The sequence below is a fragment of the Antedon mediterranea genome, chromosome 7, assembly GCF_964355755.1.
Source record: "Antedon mediterranea chromosome 7, ecAntMedi1.1, whole genome shotgun sequence".
NCBI classification, from domain to species: Eukaryota; Metazoa; Echinodermata; class Crinoidea; order Comatulida; family Antedonidae; genus Antedon; species Antedon mediterranea.
In genome coordinates this window covers 29768199-29784951 of record NC_092676.1, presented here as the reverse complement: position 1 = coordinate 29784951, position 16753 = coordinate 29768199, and the positions used below count along the sequence as shown (strand labels likewise).

Below are 16753 nucleotides of genomic sequence, written 5' to 3'. Positions count from 1 at the left end.
TTTCTGTGGAATTTTTATCGCTTGATCAAGTAAGGATTTGTATTTTTTAACCACGCTTCAATTTAAACAGATTTTGCTTTGATTATTACCAACAGGTGTTGGTATTCCGAGATTTTGTTGTTAATAGCTAATATCAAAAAATATCTTAGTAATACTAGTATTAAAGTAAAGCAATAACATAATGAATAGTTCTATCTAGAGCTATGTCCATAGACCTATTTAAATGTGTCCGATCGTACAGTTTTAATGTCTCCATACAGTCTGTGTTCTTAAACTGAATATTATGTTAGATACATAAGATAAAAATTTCGCAAAACTTAAAATCGCGTACCGGAGTTTTTGAGATACACATACACACGCACATGACACGTGCGCTTATAGTGTCTGTGTATACGCGCACATGACACGTGCGCCCATAGTGGTCTGTGTATACTCGCACACGACACGTGCGGCCAAAGTGTAGCCCTATATGTGCACGCACGCGACGTGTGTCTTTTATGTCACTATTAAATGTATTGAAAAATGAATGTCTACATGACGTCACATACTTAAACTCTTTCAATTAACAACTAATGTGTTGAAATATTACTTTTTTGGTCGTAAAACGGTAGTTTGGATGTCACATATGACTGCATAGCAACTTAGCACTTAACCTTTGCCCCAGTAAGTGCTAATGAATTGTATAAGTACAATAATATTCAATTTGTTCTCACTAAATTGTTATCATCAATTAATATGTGTAGGTTGAAATAAGACATAAGGCATATCCATGTTTTAACATTACGTAAAGTATTTAGCAATTGCTAGTTTCGTTTCTTATTTTTGGTTAATTCAGAATCATCTGGAGTACTCATCCCCCCCTAGATCAAAGTTACTGTTGTATGTATATATGTTTTGAAAAGCTTGGTTCCCACTAGCGACGCAACGCAGAGACGTTACGCAACGTAAGTAATTTGATCAATCACAAGCGATTGATTATTCAATCAGTGACAGTGGCTTGCCATTGGTCAACTCACTTGCGTTGTGCGTACGTCCTTGCGTGGCGTCTCTAGTGGGGAAACCACGCTTTACGTTGCGCGTACGTCATTGCGTTGCGTCTCTAGTGAGAACCACGCTTAAGGTAATTCATCAAGGAGAGGAGAGAACACATGTCACATATTGATATTACAATATAAGAAATACTGCACTAAAAAACATTCATAAAACAAACATCTTAATTATCGAGATTTTGTTCCTTTGTAAATTATCAAACGTACGTGTGTAAGTCCTCGTGAGACAACCTCACGTTTCAATTATTGATCCCAATTGATTCCAGAATAGATATTTCTTGAAATTATCCATTTTAAGCATAAAATATTGATAATACCTTACCTGTTGGACTATAGTTTTTATGCTAAGCAGTCGTTTTACGTTTGTATTTTATAACTTCGAGTTATAACTTGAGACAAGTAGTTTATTTCAGCGACATTTATTGCACACAAGTTAATCGAAGTCATCTCAATCCGTTCAAGAATTCCCGGTATTGATTTTTTTTAAAAAGAATTCTGTCGCCAAATATTAGTACATTTATAAAATAATTGCAACTTTACAATCAAGATAAACGTCGTCATAAATGAAGATTTGATTTAAAAAAACGACGATGTCTGCTAATTATTACGCATTGCAATCATTATTATTCAATAAATTCTAAAAAAATAGTTTTTAAGATTAAGAACATACTTATTTTTCATATTATTTTATAAGCAGAAAAAATTAACGCACACCTTCACGCGTTTAGTAATTTAATTTACAGAATACACCTCAGTACTATCTGCACATTTTCCAAGACGGAGACTGTTTTGGAATCTTGTTTCCTTTGGATAAATTGAAAGAACGTTGATAAAAGAAAACAAAATCGCCTTTGGCATCTACAATAAAATAATATTTTGGGCCATAAACTCCTTAAGTTACTTTCGATACTTTTTAATCGCCAAGATTTAACGTGTTTTACCTAAACGAGCTTGTATGCCTATCATAGCATGTTGTACGATACTTCCATTGAAAATTGAATTGAAGTTTGATAATTATAGTATCTTTACATAAAACGTTGTTCCCTGTGGCTGTTCATTCATCTTACGTAAACTAACGAGTCAATTACGTGCGTACAGACATCACTATCTTAAATCTTATCTGATTTTACAAAACAAACGTAGATAAATTTGTCTAAAACGGCTGCATTTTCTAACATAAACATTCGTAAATGCATGGTTTCCACTTAGAACATCAGCGCAACGCAAGTGATTTGACCAATCACAATGGATTATTCGAATTGGCGCTTTTAATTGGTCAAATAGTTTGCGTGTAGTTTGGTTTATATAGTTTGTGACACTTTGTACATTAATGTGTCTAAATGTGAATACAGTAGTTTTTATATAGTTTGTGACACTTTGTACATTAATGTGTCTAAATGTGAATACAGTAGTTTTTAAAACATCAACACAATACAATGTGGATAATTGTAATAGACTACAACCTGCCATTAAATACTATTAGAGTTGTAAATTTAGAAGTTTAAATGTATTTGTTCCTGCTAATATTACCGAAAGTAGACGTTTTGTTAAATCAGTAATTCATTTGGTTACAAGAAAAATATCTACTGCTCAACATTGATAAATGTCTTGTCGTACTCATGATCTCAGACAACATTAATGTCATACAATCCGAGCTATATGATGTTGGCTCTTGACCTTTCTGAATACATTTATCTTTACTAACTGAAATCAAGATTTTTGCTGATATAGGCTATATCCGCCATTTGGCCTAATAAAATATGTTATACTACAAATAGAAAAATTCCTAAAGTAATAAATATCTTATTATGACTCGTAATATACACCAATATTAAAATCTTCAAATAAAAAAAGCTTCAATATTGCTTTTAATGTATTGAAATGTATATTTTAATTTAATTCTATTTTTTTTCTTGCACTGATGAAGGGCTAGTGTTGCTTGAAAACTGAAAACTCTGCTAATTTGTGTGGCTGTTTTACTTTATCGCTTTGATTTAGCATTTTTGTTTCTCCATTGATATCCAGCCACTGATACTCACAACATTGTCATTTTTTTCAGTAATTTGCCTTTGGAATTAATTTAATTTTTATATAGTTTGTCATTTTAAAGAGTGCACCTAGATATCTGTTTTGTATAAATGGTTATACTCTCTATCTCTGCCTAAATAAAATTGAAGTAAACATGTTATTATGTCTTTTTCAAACGTCGGTCCAAATGTACTGTATTATTTTAGGTGAGATCTGCACGTGAGAAGCCCTGCATTCCATATTGGCATCGGTTGTCATATCCGACGCGGACTAGTAACCCGAAACTGACTGATGTACTTATATCGAAATGACATTTGCTTATTTAAACTGTTCTATGGAGATACGAATCACTTATCTTTAAAAGGCCTTGTATGTTTACTCTTGAAATCTTTATCAAATAACTTAACGATATTGAGAGTCCTACGCTCCTTAAACTTCGATTTATCTCTCAGAAATGTACTTGAAATTGCATCGGACTTTAATAAATCAAATATATGTTAGAATGCAAAGAGGTTATCATTTGATATGGCATGGTAAAGCTCTGTCTACACTATCAAATATTATGTGACAAAAAAATGTGATGTGCCCAAATATGGACATGATGATGTCATATCACTACCATATTTGGGAATATCACTACCATATTTGGGCACATCACACTAGTTTGTTAGTGTTGACAGAGCTTAAGTTACAGAATGGAAATGGAATTTATCGTCCTCACTATTTCATTGAATATCGTCTGGTAAATTACCCCAAATTACGGTGCTACCAATCACCAATGCAGCCTCATAATTGGTTGATAATCTACCTATAATTACCCTCGCTAATTCCCCTGACCCATGATCCTACACTAATAACCAAAATAATTTGTGCGCCTTAATTATGCAATTTAAATATGAACTTTGTAGAAGTCAATTTCAAATGAAAACAGCCAAATCCTAAAACAAAACATTTGCCACAGCTGTTACACACATCACAAACTTACTAAAACAAATGGATTGAAGAGTTATAAAGAAAACTTAAGACAGTCTTTGGACGGATACAATGCCTGAATGTTTTGATAAGTATAGTTAGAGGACTCACGATAATCGATTCTAAAGTTAACCTACCACATTGCGAGCGTCTGTTGAACCTATTCACGGGAGAGGCATTGGTCAATGGATATACATATTGCTGTGTTCTTCGAGGGTAGTCGGTAGAGAGGCATTGGTCAATGGATACACATAGTGCTGTGTTCTTCGAGGGTAGTCGGAAGATAACTAATTAACAATTAAAAAATGGCAATCAACTTTCGGGTTTCAAAACCAAAATACATTTACTATTTCTAGTGAGTATTTTGTTTCTGTACTAAGTTGTACATTATTGTAGTTTGGTAACAAAGATCTCTCCTCCTTTCCCCGAAACTTCCACTTACAAATCACTCGTTATTATTGAATACGAAGTTACACTGTATTTAGAAAGTAGTTTCACTTTAGGTTTTTAAAACAGAAGATCGGTCGCGCGCGCGCACATACGCTATACCACATTCAAAACATTTCTACAACCATTTGATTTCTAAATAAGATATTCTATATCTGTCATTTGTGTAATCCAGCAACTGATTATGGGATCATGTTATAGTAGACATGAAATAGACATGGGGTTGCGCCTAAATGAGCCTAATTCTGTCACAGCTGCCATTGATTGTATGTTATCTCAACGGTCGTCTGCCATTGAAATAACAAACTATATGAAATGTGAATGTACAAGTGCGTATGATGATGGACTGTGTCTATTAGTTGCCAGGTGATACGCACTCATATCGTCAGTATTATAGAAAGAGTGAAAGATGCGTTCTATGCAAAACGAAATACCGTCAACCACTTGGCGTCAACTTTTTTATATAAACCAATCCATATTATATGCTCACCGTCACTTATGCGCGCACAATATCGGCGCTTTTGTACACGCGCGCCATGTGATGACTATCCAGAAACGTCTTCTTTACTCCTCCCTCCAATCCACCCCACGGAATTGGTATCTGGGTCTGGCCTCATACTGACAATAAGTGCGTTACTAATACTGAAAATGCGTCAACACTAGTTTAAAATGTTCACATAATGTAATGAATATCAATATCTGTGAATGTTCACCTGAAAAACATTATTGTTTCAGATGGTTTCAATTTGTGAATAATTTATAAAGCTGACAAACATATCGAATACGAAGACCTAGATTCACTTTGAGTCAAAGTTTGAGTCAACATTTTATTTTTCTTCCCCAGGCGCTGTTTTTAAGGAGAGAGGTAATGATAGCGTTACAGACGAGGAATTCATCTTCCGTTATGCAATTAATCAAACAGATATTGAACCAGAATCCATTTACCTCCAACCAGATGAAAACATTTTAGATGTCAAACAAAAAGGTAAGACGTACGTCACTACGTATCACGTGTCTTCAAACTACTGTTTTGAATGGTTACATACTGTGTACGTACGCGCGCGCGTGTATCAACTTATGTATCTTGTTGATACTGAGGATACCTTTTTTACATAGAGCAGGTTGATCGGTATAACCACCAATTTGACGACAATATACATAAGGACGTGGTGGCCCGTATACTGAATAAAATCTCTCATTGGAGAGAACTGATTGTTTGTATCAATATATTACGAATAATTTGCCCACAGCCTTTTTTTACAATAATCGTTCTTCTGCGCTTACTGTGTTCGGTTTAAAGGGTTACATGTTCGCTTAACTCATTTAACCTACACCTGTGTCCGCCAATCATTCCATGTTGCCATCAACAATTCAACAGAGATGAAACCGCTGAATTTATTTAAATAAATGAATAAATCGGTTGCTTTCAATAAGTCTACTCTATACATCATTCATTCATTTAAATATTTATATGTCATCCAGGAATTATTTATAGTAATTTTTCATTGTTTTGTTTAAATTTCAAACGGACTATGAGGGCTTATGATCTATGTACACTGTCTCTCGCCAAGATATACCGGTAGTCTAGCTCCTCAGTAACGAAGATAAGCGTTGGAGTTACGTTGTTTTAATAATCAGTACTGCTAAGGGACCCTCTAAGTTGTTGGTGGTGATATAGGGAATATGATTAATACTAAATAATTGTAAAGAAAATTGCTATCATACCTGCATTATTAAATTCAGTAATTGTTATTTATATTATATACAATTAATTAGCATCTGTAACGTATTATTTGCTGCCCTTGATGAATATGTTATGCAGTAATAAATTGTTTATAATAAAAGTTTCCATTTTGAGAGACAAAAATTATTATTTGAATGTAATGAAAAGCAGAGGAGTTGCGAATTCATATTTCGGTTGAGGATACTTTCTTTAAAGCGTTTAGATATTACAATGTGTAAATGGTAAAGACACGTTAACGATCTATAGGCTAATAGCAATAATAATGTAAATTAAACTTTGGATGAGATTAGAGCTTTGTTCGTTTATACATTATAACTTTTGCGTTCTGGAAAATATTAAACAAGTTGTTCATGTGATTTGATCGATGGCCTGCTTATGAATGGCAGCAGGCGATTACAAGAATTAGACAGATCTTGATCTTGATCTTGATCTTGATCTTGATCTTGATCAGATCTTGAACCAAACTAGTTCATAGTTTGTATGATACATTATTCAGTTTTTGTTACAACAGTGCGCATGCGTCACAATAATTTGACACGACAGCATATCATTTTTTTCGACACCAAAAATATTGTCGTTAAATTGTCATTTCATATCGACTAGAAAAACTCCACAAAACGTTGGTGTATGTAACTCCGGAGTTTTTGTAGGCGATGTGAAAGAAGCTATCAGATGGGCTAAAAAAACATTTATTTTTGGATCAATTACTCTTTCAAATAAGCAAAGTATAATTTTATTTAACTGTGTTCAGAAATATATAGTTGATTCCAAAAGATTTGCTATTTAAATTGTTGTTGATATATATTTCCACCTTCTGTTGCTAACCTCATGTTTGTTGCAGAGGCTCCTCGAGACTAAGGATGTGAGGAGCCTCCTCGAGACTAAGGATGTGAGGAGCCTCCTCGAGACTAAGGATGTGAGGAGCCTCTGGATGCTGAAATATTGAAAAAAAAAAAACAAAATCCCCATCCAATCATGGAAAAGTGATAACCATTGTAATTTCTCTCTTCACTTTCTTTTGGCCAAACAGAAAAAGATTCTAAACTGAAATTTTATTTTTTTTCAGTGTGCTTAGCGCACAAGAATGGTATGATTTCAGTGGTCGGGCCGTCCACGATGTATGATACTTTTAATGTTAAAACAGTCAGCAATTCGTTAAGTATCCCATATATTGATACACAATGGACGCCATATCGATCAGACAAGCAACTCGTATTGAATATGATGCCTGATAATAATATATTCCTGGACGCCATCTTGGATCTGATTAAGTTTTATAAATGGAAAACGTTGACCTTATTATACGAAGACGATAAAGGTGAGACAATTGCTATGCCCAAATATGATAGTGGTATGCCCAAATATGGTAGTGATATGACATCATCCATATATCACATTTTTGTTGTATAGACACGGCTTTATTTTATTTGATACTACTTGTTATTGGTGTAGGCCTTTATATAATAATACGTTTACAAATTCTACTTAGGTTTGAATTATGATTTTATCTTTTAAATACTATTATTTTATACTATTTATTACACATGGTTGTATCTCTGTTTATACCCTCGTGGATTACACTTATTAGTCGAACTATTATTTACTGTGGCGTGTGTTGTATTGCATTTATTCAATTATTAGGAAATTTAAGCTTCATATATTACGGATTATATTGAGATAATGTGACTGATAATAGTGCGTGAGTTATTGGCAATAATAATATAGTAGGCCTACTTCATGTAAATTTAAACTATGCATTAGTCACGTCGTTCAAGCAACAAAAATTCTGGTCTCGTTAACTGTGAACTGTACGCAGCTGGTGGCCGCCATTGAAATATTCAAAAGCACCCCCTCTACACTATGTACAATTATGCAAATTAGGTTGATGACGCGTTTTACATAATTAAATATTCATAAACTATATTGTTTAATTGTAATAATGTATTTCTTTCAGGTCTTTTGAAATTTAAAGGACTTTTTGAAAAGGCGTCTGATTTAGGAATTAACATAATGATAAGTCGGTTAGTTGACGAATATGAAAGTGTACTAAAGAACGTGAAAACATCAACAATCTCCAATGTCATCATAGACTGTAGTCAAGATTCATTGGCGCATATCTTAGCAAAGGTAATGAATGCTATAAGTTTGGTTGCTAAGGGTGTACGGGCAACGCAATACCTTTGACCAATGACAAGCGTCAGATCGATTAATCCGTCACTTCGTTGCGTCCTAATGTGGAAATCAATCTTTAAATTTAGTCTCTGTTATAATTCGACCTTAAGAAAGGCCAGGTACGGGCAAAAAATTTCTATTGATCATACATTCAAATAATTATCGATCTATAGTTTCCCCTATGTTTCATAATTTTTGGGATTTTATTTGTGTTACACGAGCTTGTTGAAAATAAGCACTTTCTTATCAGTGGGGGGATAGTTCAAATTACACAGTAAAATCTCTATTCTTTTGTACACAAATTTTTTAAATAGAAAGGCATTTTAAAAAGCTATGAAAAATAAACGGTGTGGTAAAAAATGTTATCAGATGACTAAATATAGGTAATATAACTTGAATATTACATTTCTGATATTTTTATTCAACTTCAGATTTTTATTTTCATGCTATAGCAAAAATTATCCACCGTATATCCAACATCTTTTTTCACCGTCTAGGGAGTCACCCGACATGTTATTACATTAGGTTAACTACCTAACTACTGAAAAAAAGTCTTCCTGGTTTTTATGGAAGAATTTTGCCAAATTTTGTATTTGACCATATTAAGGGAAATTCATGTTTTTTCGTCTCGATTTCTGTTACAAATATTTGATTTATGTACAATTAACCAAATATTATATTTAAAATTCATGCCTGTACCTGAGCTTTAACATATAATTATATAACACAAAGGAAATAATGATAACAATGATTATTATGATTTTACGATGATTCTTTAGGATTAATAAGGTTTTTGTTGATGGTTTTAATAAATGTAGTAGGCCTAACTGCACATAATCTCACCCAAGACGGTTAAAGGCGAAATAATAGCTTTTCTCTAACGTCGTTATAACCTTCTTGCACAGTGCAACATTCGGCATAACACACTCAACGTGCAACTTATTTCTGTATTACTATTTCATATAATTTTATTTTCTCCCAACAGATGAGTGAAAATCTTATGTTTGAATATTATCACCTGATATTTACATCGTTTGTAAGTATCCATTTTGACGGCGCGCCGTTCGGGACATGAGTAATGTCCCGAACGGCGCCCCGTATGTTTTGACCTACTTTTAATAGTCCACTATCCGTCGATAGTCTTTCTGTCTCTGAGATATTAAGTAAATCCGCCTATTCATAGTCACTCACGACATTTTGTTTTACTAACATCGACCTTTCATTTTGTACGATGCGCCTTGCGTCTACACTGCCGTCGAGTCGAAATGTCATCCTGTGACGCACATAAACATAGGTCAAAGGTGTAATTATTTATTTCAAATAATTATTTCTGTATCAATTTTGCTAGGATTTTCATCTGTATTCAAGAATATTTGACGATTATATGGGAATAGGATTAAGAGTGACGTCATTACAGTTATTTGACACGGAAGAGGAGTCAATACGCATGCTCAGTGATGTAGTTGAAATGAATAATGGCATATCTAGGTTGACGGTATACTCAATTTTTCATTTACAACATTGTGATTATATACTTTACTGGCATCAATATATTTTTTTTTTAAGTAGAAATACTACTTACTACAAATACCCGACCGACCAAGTAAAGCTCTGTCTGCACTATCAAACTAGTTTGACAACAAAAATGTCCATTTATGAGCACATCACATTTTTTGTCACATAAGGTTTGATAGTGTAGACAGAGCTTAAGGAACACTTTTTTTTTAAAATCAGAATCCTATTTTTTGGTCGCTTTTTGATCATTTAGGTTACCCCGGTGTACTAGTTCACAGTGCACCGTCACGGTCGTGGACCATGGCAAAGCGCCTTAATTGGCTACAATGACATGACCCTTTAGGGGAGAAGCGTGTAGTTGAAAAGTTTAACATCTGAATTGAGTCCACAGCGCCATGAGCAAGAACTACATTACCCGGTTCGTTCGCCATTGTTAACAGCTTCAAACCATATAGTTTTGATTATGTAACAACTATCTACTTCAAATACTGAAATGTATACTTTGTAAATAATCAGATTGCAAAGTTGAATGAGAAAATTAATTCTTAATGAGTTCAATGTAATTACTGAAATTCAAAAACATTAGGAAGAAATGGTTGAACTAAGTGACCTGAATAATATTCGTTTTCAATTTAGATTCAGTCAGCTCTGATGTACGATGCGGTGAAATTAGTTGATCGTGCTTTAGATATAAGCAAGCAACAAGGTAAAGAGATCAAGAAACCTAGAGACGTAGATTGTGATTCAATAATCACAAATGAAACGTGGCGACACAGCACTAAGATGTTCAACGCGTTACGTAAGGTAAATAACCGTATCACATCATCGTCTGTATATTATCATTGCTAATATACGACTTTAAAGTGCTAATTGATGTTGCTTAAAGGCCAAGTGCGGGCAAAAAATGTCTATTGATCATACATTCCAATAATTATCGATCTATAGTTAACCCTATGTTTCATAATTTTTGGGATTTTATTTGTGTTACACGAGCTTGTTGAAAATAAGCACTTTCTAATCAGTGGGGGGATAGTTCAAATTACACAGTAAAATCTCTATTCTTTTGTACACAAATTTTGTAAATAGAGAGGCGTTTTAAAAAGCTATGAAAAATAAACGGTGTGGTAAAAAATGTTATCAGATGACTAAATATAGGTAATATAACTTAAATATTACATTTCTGATATTTTTATTCAACTTCAGATTTTTATTTTCATGCTATAGCAAAAATTATCCACTGTATATCCACCATCTTTTTTCACCGTCTAGGGAGTCACCAGACATGTTATTACATTAGGTTAACTACCTAAACTACTGAAACAAAATTATCCTGGTTTTTATGGAAGAATTTTGCCAAATTTTGTATTTGACCATATTACGGGAAATTGATATTTTTTCGTCTTGATTTCTGTTACAAATATTTGATTTATGTACAATTAACCAAATATTATATTTAAAATTCATGCCTGTACCTGAGCTTTAAAGTAGACTAGAGTCAAAAGGTGACGATGAGCCAAGATCTGCTCACGGTTGTTTGTTTTACCGAAATCCACCTTTCAACAAGAAGGATTGAGCTAAACAAAACAAACTTATCTTATCTTATGTAATAAATATTACAATTACAGAACTCGTATACAGTCGTTTCTACTAAGCAAGATAACACAAATAACATTTAAATACAGTAGTACCGGTACTTTCTCTATATGTAATTCTTGTACAAAAGAAACTGGTCCACATAAAAAAGAACCGATTTTAAATACGGTTTATGAAATATCCAATTAATTTCGGTCTTGTTCGTTTGAATCCCTTTTTAAAAGAACGCTTTCCAATTTTTAGCGGAAACACAATCTTTTTTATAAAGATTGTCTGTAGAAACGGGTCCAAGACCACAAAAAGACAATTTATAACAGGCCTACAGGCCTAAATATGCGCAGTTCTTCTAATGATTTCACAAATAACCAACAATGTTTTATTTTTGTATGGAAAGGGAGCATCTGGATACAATGGTGTAACGGGACCATTTAGCTTCAATTCAAACGGAATGCGAGAAGATGTTCATTTTTATATTTATGAATATACACCTGAGGCTAAAATAAACTTTGGTACTTGGAACACGACTAGCGGATTGGTAAAAAGAAAAGAGGAACCAGGGCAAAACCCCAATGTTATCAAGAAAAGACTTCGAGTCACATCGGTACTGGTAAGTTTTGTGAATTATATCTAATGGTACATTAGTAATAATCATGCATCATTAGTGTGGCAGCACTCTCTGCTTCCGTGGGATCGATAACCCTAGCGCTAGCTCGGTAGTTTAGAGGTATGAACGCCAGGCTAGGTGATCTGGAGGGGGTGAGTTCGACAGTCACACTCAAGAATTACTTTCGTATATTTTCGAAGTATTCTTAATATAATTAGCAAAAGGTACGATTACGTCAGAGTAGGGTAAACATCTTACTAACTGTCAAGTTACGGTAGCTCTTTTCTGTGTGATCAGGTAAACAAGATGTGTTAGTATCATGGAAAAATATATTGAGTCTTTCACTCTTCTTTCCCTGATGTTATATACAAAACCCACTGTCCGCTTTAATTGTTTGTCTGTATATGTGGTTTTAGGCAAAACCGTTTGTAATGGTGAAGGATACATCAGTAAGTGAAGGTGTGGAGTATGAAGGCTATTGTATTGAGCTGCTTGATTACTTAGCTCAGATGTTGGACTTTGAGTACAACTTGACATTAGTGGAAGATGGTAACTATGGCATACTGGATCCGAAAACTGGCAAATGGAATGGAATGGTTGGAGAACTCATAGATAAAGTAAGCTCCATTTGTTGCATGATCTTTACATTTTTTTTTCTTTTTAATTATGTTGAACAATACAGACTATTTTGTTATAATTATTCTTTATTCGAAAAAGCCGAAAAAAAGAGATTATTATGAAAAATAAATTAAAAAAACAATATATACAAAACCTAGAAACTCCCGAGTAAACTGTACGGTGTTGATTATTTAAGACACAAGTTGATAGACAGAATTTTTGTTTTGTTTACAACTATGTTGTTTTTTTAGAAAGCGGATTTGGCAGTAGCTCCTCTGACAATCAACCTAGCACGAGAGAAGGTCATCGGTTTCTCGAAGCCATATAAATACCTAGGTTTGAGTATTCTGTATAACATCCACGAAGCCAAGAGTCCTGGAATATTCTCCTTCTTAAACCCTCTATCATTCGACGTCTGGCTATACATACTTATAGCCTTTCTTAGCGTCAGTATCATGTTGTTTTTAGTGGCAAGATTTAGCCCTTACGAATGGTACAACTCTCACCCGTGCAACCCAGAATGCGATGTTGTTGAGAATCAATTCACCTTTCTAAACTGCATGTGGTTCTCCTTTGGAGGTATCATGCAACAGGGATCTGAGTTGACACCGAAGGCGTTCTCGACTCGGGCATTGAGTGGATTCTATTGGTTTTTCTCACTAATTCTTTTATGCTCGTATACTGCGAATTTGGCGGCATTTTTGACAGTGAACCGGATGACGTCACCTATCCAGAACGCAGAGGATCTTGCAAGGCAGACGGCAATTGAGTACGGGACATTATCAAGTGGCGCCACAGAATTATTTTTAAAGGTTTGTTCAGTTTATTGAGATTATTTAACATTTTTCTATAAGTTATGATAACGTTTTAAAAATGTTTAATTATGCGCATTTGACAATGATTTCATCTTGCCATGCGTTACATTATCGCAATCATTGTCTACTCATTTTCATAATCATTTTCTAATCATTATCATAATCCTTATCGTAATCACCATCTTCAGACAAGCAATGCAACCCAACCAGCAAATTGAATAATTCCTCTCATATCAAGAAGAAGAGGAGGTGATAATCATAACAACTTTATTTTTAAAACGGATACAATACTTTGATTGGTGTTTTATAAAAGTTATCATTTACTTATGATTCAAAAACTATTTACAAAAAATGACACATAACTGACACAAATTAAAAAATAAAAATGTGATGATAAAGAGCAATGATACGATAATACACTAAATTATAATTAATACCACTAGATAATAATTATGTGAATACAAAATTCCAAGAATATCTTTATATAATTACTCGATCCTTATCTCACAAACAGTTAAAGTATTTTCATTTGATTGGAGTATGATAACCCTATGTTAGTATCTCAGCATTTTTGCATTTTAGTAATTATGTTGCATTTACAGATCGTTATCAACGCGCTGCAAATTGAATTGTGTGAAATTAACATTTTTCATTTTCAATCAGACTTTGTGTTTTCGTTTCTATAAAGCTCTGTCTACACTATCAAACTGTATGTGATGTGTCCATTTATGAACACGATGATGTCATATCATTACCATGTTTGGGCACATCATATTTTTTTTGTCAAACTAGTTTGATAGTTTAGAAAAAGCTTTAGGTCTTTGTTTTTCAAAAGAAAACGACATTGGTTGAATATTTGTTCGGTATTTGTTTGCTATGTGGCACGCATCCTCCACATGGTGTATCAAAATAACCGGAATAGTACTGGTAAACTACATTTTCAAACTGGCCTGTAAAGCTACTCTGCCTACACTATCAAACTTTATTTGACAACAAAATGTGATGTGCCCATACGTTGGACATAGTGATGTCATATCACTACCATCTTTGGTCATATCACTACCATATTTGGGGACATCACACTTTTTTTGTCAAACTAGTTTGATAGTGTAGACAGAGCTTAAGAGAGAGATGCCGGGTTAGCCCTGAGATATGTATCTTTCCTGTGAATGTATAATACAGAAACAAAATATCTATCCTTAATCTAAAAGTCGTGTTATTTCTTTTAGAGATCGAGTATTCCGACATTTGAAAAGATGTGGCAATTTATGTCAAACAAACCAGAGGTGTTTGTGAAGACGGAAGAAGAAGGAGTAAATCGGGTTTTAAGTGCCGATGAAGATTACGCCTTCTTAATGGAGTCTACGGCTACTGAATATTATATTTCACAATACTGTCGAAATCTGACGAGGATTGGTGGTCTATTAAATACAATTAGTTATGGAATTGGAACCCCACTTGGTAAGTACGGAACGCTGCTTAGGACATTATTTAATGATTACATTTTGTATGATTATTATCAAAAGGACTAATAGCACAAAAGCTTGGTGGTTATGATGCTTGGCTACCACTCAAAGGGTCCTGGGTTCAAGTCCCGTCACATGTCAGGATTTTTTCTAAGGACCAAATTACTCCACTCCCAAAGACTTGTTTATGTAGAGCATCTAGCTGGATGGATCACCCTCATTAAATATGGTTTTAAAAAAGCTAGTAGGAAACTAGTCTGACCACAATTAACCAATGCGTACTTCAGATGTAGTCTCAAACAATTTAAGGCGACTAAGAGCTGTTTCTGGTTGGCACAGAGAGAAGAGAATATCTTTCTCCAATCACGAACAAACAAACAAATATATATACACTGTATGATGTCTGTACTTTGATAATTTCCAGGTATAAATATTCCGGTTAGAGGTAATAAACAGGCTAATCTATGTTTTGTTAAAATATATTATTCCGGTTAGAGGTAATAAACAGGCTAATCTATGTTTTGTTTATATATTATTCCGGTTAGAGGTAATAAACAGGCTAATCTATGTTTTGTTTATATATTATTCCGGTCTAACGTATACACGTTTTCTTTTAAGGATCAAAATTAAGGGACAGACTCACTCAATCTATTCTTCAGCTTCAAGAGAATGGTACTCTGATAGAAATGGAGAATAAATGGTGGCAGAAAGGTAACTACAAGAGTGATACTTGCAAAGCTTATGAAATAGGCGACGATGACAACCGTCTAGGCTATGAGAACATTGGCGGAGTGTTTGTTGTGCTTGTTATTGGCATTGCATTTAGCCTATTTGCTGTTGTTTCCGAATTCCTTTGGAAGAGCCGACAGTATGCTGAAATTGAAAAGGTAAGGTCTTTGTAAGGAATAAAGCTTGGTTTCCACTTGGACGCAGCGCAAGGACGTCCGTCGCGTCGTGATTGGTTAAATTACCGGCGTTTCGCTTACGTCCTATAACGTGGTTCACACTAGAGACGTACGCGCAACGCAAACGTGTTGACCAATGACAAGCGACTTTTCGAATAATCCATCGCTTGTGATTGGTCAAATCCCTTACGTTGCGTTACGTCCTTGTGTTGTGTCTCTAGTGGGAACAAGGATTACATTACTAGCGTTTCGCTTACGTCATTGTGTTCGTCCTATAGTTGGAACCAAGCGTATTAATCAGTATACGCGGTACGCGTAGAGAATTTTATCGTACGTTTATATTTATGATCCCTGGTACGCGTAAGAACGTAACATGACGTACAAAAGTAAAACAAAAACTATTTACCAAAGTTTGGTTTTTACTTTCGTAAAGTGCATACTTATTTATGTCCATTGAATTCGATTAGAATTACGCTTAAAACACTTTGTGACGTCATCAGGAATTGTTACGATCTATAAATGTAACATAAGATGATGATTGCTATACAACATCTTATCTCTTGATAAATATCTACTGAGCATGACCAATGATAACGTCATAATCGTTAATGTGTCCAGGTATTACACTACGTTCACATTGAGCCCGAATTCCTGTCTCGTGACCGGATAAAGTTACAATTGGGTGTGATGTTTAAGGACCGTTTAAACTAACTAGTTCGGATCTCGTACAAAACGTACGTGTTAGATAAATGCAACTGGTTGTTTTTTAATATGAAATTTATTTTCTGACCTTGATTATTGAATAAAGAAAACATATTCCCTTTT

The 16753-nt window shown here is 34.1% G+C and overlaps 1 protein-coding gene across 1 annotated transcript in view; it reads left to right on the top strand.

The window, feature by feature from the left end:
- LOC140054208 (glutamate receptor ionotropic, kainate 2-like) overlaps positions 1–16753 on the top strand; it is a 37459-nt gene that overhangs the window by 18800 nt on the left and 1906 nt on the right. Inside the window, exons 3-13 of the mRNA XM_072099117.1 lie at positions 5341–5481; positions 7307–7558; positions 8195–8367; positions 9398–9448; positions 9761–9907; positions 10564–10731; positions 11915–12127; positions 12541–12741; positions 12994–13554; positions 14787–15018; positions 15642–15910. Of these exons, the coding sequence (XP_071955218.1) occupies positions 5341–5481; positions 7307–7558; positions 8195–8367; positions 9398–9448; positions 9761–9907; positions 10564–10731; positions 11915–12127; positions 12541–12741; positions 12994–13554; positions 14787–15018; positions 15642–15910 (2408 nt within the window). The remainder of the gene's footprint in view (positions 1–5340; positions 5482–7306; positions 7559–8194; positions 8368–9397; positions 9449–9760; positions 9908–10563; positions 10732–11914; positions 12128–12540; positions 12742–12993; positions 13555–14786; positions 15019–15641; positions 15911–16753) is intronic.